The sequence below is a fragment of the Aythya fuligula genome, chromosome 16, assembly GCF_009819795.1.
Source record: "Aythya fuligula isolate bAytFul2 chromosome 16, bAytFul2.pri, whole genome shotgun sequence".
In the NCBI taxonomy this organism is placed as follows: Eukaryota; Metazoa; Chordata; class Aves; order Anseriformes; family Anatidae; genus Aythya; species Aythya fuligula.
In genome coordinates, this window is record NC_045574.1 from 2,799,077 (window position 1) to 2,807,767 (window position 8,691).

Consider the following 8,691-nt stretch of genomic DNA (forward strand, 5'->3'; position numbering starts at 1 on the left):
AGTTATGCTAGGTCATATACATCCAGCTTCTAGAAAGAGTTCTTTACATTGCATACTGTGTTGAAGGATTAAGACCAACAGCAAATATTTCATGAGTACAGGCATTACATGGATACACCATGGAAGGCCATACCTTAGACAGCTTGCTAGGGAGGTGGGGGCACTGGAGACCTTCAGGTCTGTATCTTGAGCCAATGCTCAGCCACCAGCACCAAGGAGCAGGTCCTACTGACCTCCATTACCACCTGAAATTTATTACCCAATGATTATTCAGTGTGACAGCTCCACCTTCAGCTAGGAAGTAGGGCAAAGCTATCAAAGTCCCATGCCTGCGCTCAGGGCCTTGCCCTTCACAGGGAGGAGGCAGGAGCTTCATGAGCCCCTGCCTCCTCCTGCAAGGCCTCCTCCTGCAGAGTTTCCTCCTCCTCCTGAGGAGAGAAGGGTCCCACCAGCCAGGACAAAGGCCGGTTGTCCTTCAGGTAGTCCAGCAGCTCCTCCATGTACTCCTGGATCACAGCCAGCTTCCCCCGGCTCTGGGCCAAGACACTGCTGGACAAGTCCTGGAAGGAATTTGCTGCTGAGAAAGAAGCACGAAGCTCTTCTATGGTATTAAGGGATTGTTTCACCTTATCCTGAAGGCTTGAGGGAAGGCCTTGGATTGCAGACACAATTTTACAACAGGTGATTTGCAGCTGCTGTGTGATGCTGTGTGCCATCAGCAGGGCCAGAGACTCCATCTCCTGGGAAGAGGCAGAAAGGACAAGTTCAGGAGTACATTAATTAAAGAAAAGTAAAAGGGCTCTGGGCTTCTCCTTGCTTTCCCCCAGGGAGATACCTCTGGCTCTGCAGAGCTGGCAGATCTGCTGTCTTCAGGAAACTTCCTAGTCCAGTCCAGCCACATCTGGCACAGTTTCTCCTGCCCTTCCTGAAGCTTTTTATTAAAGCCTTGCTTAAACACCTCAATCTGTGCCGGGGGAAAAAAAGTTGGTGTCAGGACACATCAGCTTGTAATCACAGGATTTTTAATCACAGCAATGAAGCTGAGGCCAAGACAACCTCTTGGTCACCTCCTGCCCTCCAACAGGGAGGTCAGGCTCTGCCTACCAGTTCAATGATGGAGTGAAGCTGTCCAAGAGCCTCCTGCATGCCCTGCCAGATCCGCTTCATTTTATCTGAAGAGTGCAGGTAGGCAAACTGGCGAAGTTCATCAGAGAGAGAGCCCAACCGCACAAAGTACCTCCTCTTCTCCTGCTGCTGCTCCACAGACATTATACCTGCATCCTCCTCAGATGCTGCCAGTTTGGCTGGGGAAAAAAACAGTACCTGTAAGCAGCTGATCAAAGGTTCTTACCAAGCGAGCTAAGAAGAGTCAGGAAACCTTGGACTAGGAGTCAGGAAGCCTCCAGCATGGCACTTCCCACTAGCCACATTCCAAAGGAATGGGGCTGACCACCCTCCAATTGATGATCCTATTACAGATAGTCACATGTTGTTTCCTGACCTAATTCCTCATTTCCAATGGGGAGAGAGTTGTCTTCTTCTGTTCTCCCCAGCACAGCCTCTGCTCTGCTCACAGCCATCTGGCCCACTCTGGAGTCCATGACCATCCCCACACTGCTGGTTACTGCAGATCTGGCAGCTTCCACACTGCTGTGAATAGCGCCCTTAGTTGCATCTATCACCTCCGTCACTCTGCTGCTCACAGCATCCTTTGCCTCTGCCACTGTGGATGACACCAGCTCTTTTGTTTCAGAGATAACCTGCAGAAGAGATTTATGTCAGGTAAGGGTTTAGGGTGAACTGCACTAGAAGGACTCTGCAGTGTCTGCTTATTATGTGCTCCTATAGGAGCTTGTACTGTGCACCTAAGGAGTATTTCATTCCTTCTGGGAAGCTACCTCACTCCCAAGCTTAGAAAACCTGCAATGACCAGCCTGGGATGCACTACCTTTAAGTCTCACCTGGTCCACTGGCTTTTGAAGGAGTGGGACCTTTTCCCCTAGTTTATCCAAACCTTTGGAGGCATACTCATTTGCTGCAGCAACTGTTTAAAAAGAAAAAAAGTGTTAAAGCTTGTGGGATAAAACAGCAGGAAAAACAAGTCCTATCTTCCAGAGGACAGCGCTCTGTAAGGAGCCCGGATCAAAGTCTCCATCCAGGCCACCAGGCCAAGCATACTCTGCTGTAAGCTGAATTTGTAGAGCAGCTTCTCTTGGTCTCCACATAGATCTATTCACTTTGATAGCAGCCAATTTTTACTTGCATGGACATAGCCACCTACACGGATTTCCCTCCTGTAGGTCCTTGAATAAAGTTCAAGTGTAGTCCTTACCTCTATAAAAGGAAAAAAAAAAAAAAAAATGCCCCAAACCCCAGTATGCCAAGGATCCAGGATCAAGTAATAACCAACAGGATAGGGATACCCTCTCTGGGCTTAAAGTGAAAAAGAGGTCTTTTCCTGCAGCCTCCGCAAAGGTGCAAGAAGCTAGCTATGAGCAACTGATATACAAGACTTTGGACCTGGCAAGATCAGCTTTAGAGCAGCCAAACTCAATACTTATCTTCCAGGGAGAACATCCCTCTATCACATTACCCAGAGTAAGACTCAGCTTTTTGACATTATAAAAAAGTCTGGAGTTGTCCTTTTACTATGGAGAAGGAGAGGTGCATTCCCACACCCTAGGGCTCCTTTCAGAGCTGGAAGGAGAGAGAGACCTTCAGAGGCAGGTGCAGACCTCCCTTTCCCCAGGGAGTTACCTTGAGGCTCCAGTGTAGTCAGAAGTGGCTGCACACAGCTGGCTGTGGCTTCTGTCATGCTCTTCACTCCTTTCTCTGCTGCATCACAGACAGACCTGATGTAGGGGTGGCTCTCCTTAGTGGATGCATAAGCTGTAGAAACCATGTCACAGGCAGAGCTGACAAAGGTCAGGCTACCCATCTGATTTACTGCATCCTAAAAGGGGAAAGTAGTCATGAAGCTTGCAAACATGACACTGAGTATGCAACTATGTGGTGTTGCACCAAAATTTCAACTTGCCTGTTCAAGTCACCTGCCATAAGGTAAGCAAGACAAGCCTTGCTTAGACATTTGCCTTAAAGTCCACAAGCAGACTTTAAAACACCTGTGGAGCACTGACACTTATATCCAGTCCATCATGGAGAGGTTTTCCTCCAGTGCAACACTACCCAATGGACTTCTGAGTCCACAGACAACCTCAGTGCTTCTGGACACATATCCAGTTCTAGTTCATTTTGTAGAGCTATTTAACAACCCAGCACCCCAGAGAGAGCTTCACCTAAACAGGATCAGGTAGGTTGTACACAAACAGGCTTTACACTGCTCTGCAACAAGCATGAAGTTGGTCATGGGGAACAAGGCAAGCACAGGGGGTTCCTGGGCTGCTGGAACATGGAAACCTTTCCACAGGAGCATTGCCAGTAGCAAGCCAGGCTCTTGGCTACAGTATGAGATGAACATCTCCCCTAGCCAAGGACCAGGCCATTTCACTTAGCCTAAGAGGTTATCCCAAGGGCCCTCATGCGTACCTGGGGCTGTGCTGCCACCCCTATTTGCAGAGGGGCGGTAAGGCACAGACTGAGCAGAGACATTCTTTCCTCCACACAGGCCACAGCAGGGCCACCTGCTCATACATGCACCCCAGAGCTGCCACTCATTTCATCTCACACAAAGCACCTACCTGTTGCTCCTCTTCCTTCATCTCTGGGGAGCTCTTCACAGCTTCCTCTTTATCAGGCATAGCAGAGGCCATCGCAGCTGCAATGCAAGTAGTACCATGGTTTAAGAGAAATTCAACCAAACCACCAGCAAGCCTCCAGAGGAGCTCCCCTTCCTAACATAATCAGGAGACTTTTTTTTTTTGGTGTCCATTAAGGACAGATCCCAGAATGAGTCTCACAGAAACAAAGTTGTGTTTTTACAATAGAAGGTGTTTTTACAGTGGAAAATTCCACTAACCTTGTACATTCAAAAGTGATTGTGCAGGCACAACAGTAGCATAGCAGCAGGGAGTATGTTAAGAAGATAAGGTCCTGCTGTCCCAAAACAAGGAGGATAGCTAAGAAAAACAGGATGAACAGTGTGAAATCAGTAAACAAGTCACAGGCCCTCTAATCACAAGAGAAGGGGGAAAAAAAAAGGAAAAGGAGAAATTAACAGTTGGTCAAATAGAGTTGGACACATACGGTATAGTAGTAAATGTGAAGTAGGTTGTGAACCTGTAGCACTCAGCCAGTGAGGAACAGGGAAGGAATCAAGCATCAGGTAGTAGAGAATGTAAGGTTTTGGTATACTTTTAACATGCACCCCTGCTTGCAGGATGCCTGCCATTGCAATCCAATTGCAAATAAAAATAGCTTCAAAGATGACCCTGTCTGAGAAATTGAGATACTTCTCACAGTCCCCTCCCCTTATAGGGGAAAAGGGTCTAGGGAATTTCCAAAGCCAGCTAATATTTAGGTTTCACATCACCCTCATTCCCCTTATATAAAGGAAGCCTTTCCCCATTCTAGATCTCTGTTAGAGAGAGATCATATCGATAGTGAGCACTCTGCTTAGGAGAGGGATCTGGTACCTCTTTCCTCCCCACCAAGGCTTAGAGAAGCTCTTGCACTAGGGGAGGGGTAGTAACAGCAGATTTAGAGGAAAGAGGGGAAAAAAAAAAAAAAAAAAAAGAAAAAGAGAGACACAGAGAGACAGCAGAAATCTGCTCTGCTGCCAAAAGCACAGCCCAACCCCACCCAGCTTTCCACACAACACCAGCACAGGCCATACCTAACCTTTCAGCCAGGATCACAGGCAATCATGTATTAATTAAGACTCATTTCACTCTGTGATTAAACAAGGTAAGACACATCTAAACATGAACCCGGAGGTCACAAAACAGTTACAGCCTCACCAACCAAAAGCTTTCCCTCCTGTAGCAAACAGTACCTTTTTCTCCCTGTTGAAGGTAAGTAGAAAACCAGCAAGAAGAAACCAGGCACCACACCATGCTGCCCCCCTGCTCCCTGCCTTTATATGCTGGATGGGGAAGTGAGCTGGGGAGGGACCCGAGTGACTGACAGCTCTGGGAAGCAGCAGAAAGGACCCAGGGTCTGTCCTGGCCTATGAGAAGTGGAAAGGGGCAGCGATGGGTCCTGCAGTGTCTCATTAATTGCTCTGTAATCAAGCAGGTACACCTGGCTCTGGGCAGGGGAGCTTCTTTCAGAGGTTCCTGCAAATGGAGAGAAGCAAGGTTGGTGTAGCCTTCTATGGCCTTACATGAGCTTCCACCTTTTGTGATCATCTTCTAATATCTTGCTTCAGGTCACGGGTACAGTCTGGAAATAGCAATTTGTTGCCTTTTTTTATTATTATTATTGGTAAATAATAACCAGAAAAGAAAGGGAAATAAAGAGATCTAGAGAAGGGCTTCACTCCTAATGTGGGATTCCTTTTGCTTTTATCTGACAGTGCTTGAAGTTTAATGCTGGAAATACTGGAAAAAGGGAAACACCTCTCCCCTTTTAAAAAGGTAGAAAGGGGGTCCTGGGAAACTACAGACCAGTGAGCCTCACCTCTGTGCCTGGCAAGATCATGGAAAATATCCTCCTGGAAGCAATGTCAAGGCACATGCAAGACAAGGAGGTGATCCGAGACAGCCAGCACGGCTTCACCAAGGGCAAATCATGCCTGACCAACTGGTGGCTTTCTATGGTGGAGTGACTGCATCAGTTGACAGAGGAAAACCAACCAATGTCATCTACCTGGACTTCTGCAAGGCCTTTGATATGGTCCCACATGACATCCTGGCCTCCAAATTGGAGAAAGATGTGTTTGACGGGTGGGACATTCAGTGGGTAAGGAATTGAAGGAAATTGAAGGAAAGGAACGCCATTGCAGCCTTTCAATACTTGAAGGAGGCATATAAAAAAAGATGGAGTGCAACTCTCTGCTCAATCAGATATTGACAGGAGGAGGTGGAATGGTTTTAAACTAAAAGAAGGGAGTTTTAGATTAGTGGTTAGAAGGAAATTTTTCACCCAGTTGATGGTGAGGCACTGGAACAGGTTTCCCAGAGAGGTTGTGGATGCCCCATCTCTGGAGGTGTTCAAGACCAGGTTAGATGAGGCCCTGAGCAACCTGATCTAGTGAGTGCCATCGCTATGGCAGGGGTGTTGGAACTGGATGATCTTGGTGATCCCTTCCAAACTGAGCCATTCTGTGACTCTATGATTCTAGGGGAAACTGGGGTCCCATGATCCATCCCCGTCAGCAGAGCTTCACCTGTTTGCAGAAAGACTCCTCAGTCTCTCACCAGGACCAGGGTCCTTCCTGGTGGTGGTGGGCATGGTCAGCAGGAAGGGGCAGCCAGCAGCATCTGGCTCCTGCAATGATTCTCCCTGTATGCAATTTAGTGGCTTTAAAATACAGAAATACTAACATCAGCTGAGAAGCTTATACTGAAGCTGCTTGTAGTCCCATCAAAAATTTCTGAGTGGGGTGGGATTTTCATCCCACCAAGAGTCACCACTTTACTTATGCATCATCCAACATTTCAGCAAGCCTGTTAATGAGTGGGAGTTCAGCACTGAACCTGTGCAGGATCTGGGTAGATGAGAGTTTGCTTTGTTTGCAGGAGAACACATAAAACATTTGTGTTACAACCTGCATCCAGCACCCCAGCTCCTCGAATACAGCATCTGTCATTGCTTTCATTTAAAAAGAAAATCAAAAGAAAAAAAAAAAAAAAAAAGCTGTGAGTAGGTGGCACCAGTGAAACAGCAACATGGATCTGCTCCGTAGTTACCTGCCAGAGGAACGTGGATCCCAGCAGCAGAGCAGACAGGACTGGCACCCACCCACACAGTGAGTTAAATTGCCTTCCTCTCTTCCCAGTATTCATGAGCTCACTCCCAGCCAGCATCCATCAGGATACCATGGCAGCTACAAAGCCCTTTCCCTGTGCAGGGAGCTGCCTGTTCTCTGCTCCCACAGCAGAACAAGTGCCCCAAGGCAGCCTGTGCCCCACACCAACCTTTGCAACCCCTGTTTCCCATGTGCACAAGGGCCGATGATGCACAGAGCCCTGGAAGCCCCTCCAGAGCCTCAGGTCTCAGCCAGGGCTTTAGAGGCTTCAACCGGTGCTTAACATTTGTGGTGTGGTCCCTCCAGGAGTCAGTCCTGTTACCGGGAGGTGAAATTGAGAAATACAGCAGCCCTGTTTGCCCGCAGGGGCAGAATTTCTGCCCACATACACCAAGCTAATGGAAAGGAGACAGAACAGCAAGGGTGGCTGCAAATGATGCTTGTGTTGGCAGTCAGCAAACACAGATCCTTTTGGCAGGAGCTGAGCAGGACTCCTGCTTGCTGCCGGAGCCACATAAAGATGGTGGTGGATTGGTATGTGGCAGAACAGTGGGGAGCAGGAAATGCGAAACCTGGGAGGAAAACAGACTTTAGCCAGTCCTTTATAAACACAAAACAGCCACCCTCGTAAATCCAGACAGCTCAAATGCAACAGAGGTAATAACAAATCCTTCCTAGTGAGATGATTAAAAATAAATCTAAGATTTCTATAACCTCTCTCCTTTGTGAAGCTTAAGAGGGAACCCAGGCAGTCCTTAGCCTGTCCTGACCCTACCCATGCCCCAAGTGCATAGCGCGGTGGCAGAGATGGGGTGAGTGTGCATGGATGAAGGGAGCGTGCCAACATGGTGCAGGATGGCCTAACCACAGGGACACAGGGGCAGCTCCAGGAAGAGCAGGGGTGAGCAGTGGCTCCCACCTTGCGGTGTGCCTGGTGGTAGAAAGTCCCCTGGGCCTGCAGAAGGAATTGAATACAGATCTACCATAACTGTAGTAACGCATTTGCACCAGCAGTTATATATCACTACCTGTATTTTTGCATTAAGGTAGGGCTACAGGTTTTGCGAAGAACATACAGGTGCTGAATATCCACTGGGGGGGGAAAAAAAAAAAAAAAAAGGTGACTTGGAAAAAATGTTTGGCTGGATGAGCTCAAACAGACACTGACTTGGTTGCTTCTGTTTTGGCAGCAATGGTTATAGGCATGTGTAAAAACAGAGTTTTGTGTTCCCATGTAACATTATTGATGAGCTATAAGATCTGAGGTTATTTCAAGGGCTCTTCATTTCTACCTAAGTCTTTCTGATGTGCCACTCTTCAGGTCTGGGTGCATGTGCCCTTGTACCTCTTATCTACAGTTCTCCTTATGTCTCTGGATGGTGAAGATTATCGGTAATTTAGCCACTGTGATGATGGACCCTAAGCACCGTACATTCTAATTTTTATACTAAATAAAAGGCATTACCTGTGGTTTCTTGAGTGCATTTAATGGCAAACTCAGTGTTAGAAAAAGGAAAAGCCACTTCTGAATGGCCCTAGCTGCACAAAGATCACAATGTCATGCAGTTTTCTGGATGATGAGCTTGGGCAGGGCTGTAAAATGAGCCTGTTGTAACAGCCAGAAAACTGCTGGCAAGTGAGATGCTGGAAGCTAGTCCAACAAACCTGGAGATTCTGACATACCATCTTTCCTCAGAGCTCGCTATCACCATAACAGAGAATATGAGAGCAGTCAGAGTCTAAATTCCTGTTGTGCTCCCTTGTAACTTTCCTGAAAAAGAGGAAAAATTCCTCCGAGTACTCGCTGTCCTCCAGACAAGCCC

General features: G+C 47.6%; 1 protein-coding gene across 1 annotated transcript; it reads right to left on the reverse strand.

Annotated features, from left to right (window-relative positions):
* Window positions 1–407: 407 nt before the first annotated feature.
* LOC116495768 (perilipin-3-like) lies at window positions 408–3,770 on the reverse strand (the record flags this gene model as incomplete). Its single annotated transcript, XM_032198470.1, has 7 exons — window positions 3,699–3,770; window positions 2,758–2,953; window positions 1,962–2,044; window positions 1,502–1,760; window positions 1,105–1,304; window positions 836–964; window positions 408–740 (listed from the first exon to the last, which is right to left on the reverse strand). Coding segments are annotated over exons 1-7 (1,272 nt in total), but the record flags the coding sequence as incomplete, so codon positions are not given.
* Between the last annotated feature and the right edge of the window lie 4,921 nt (window positions 3,771–8,691).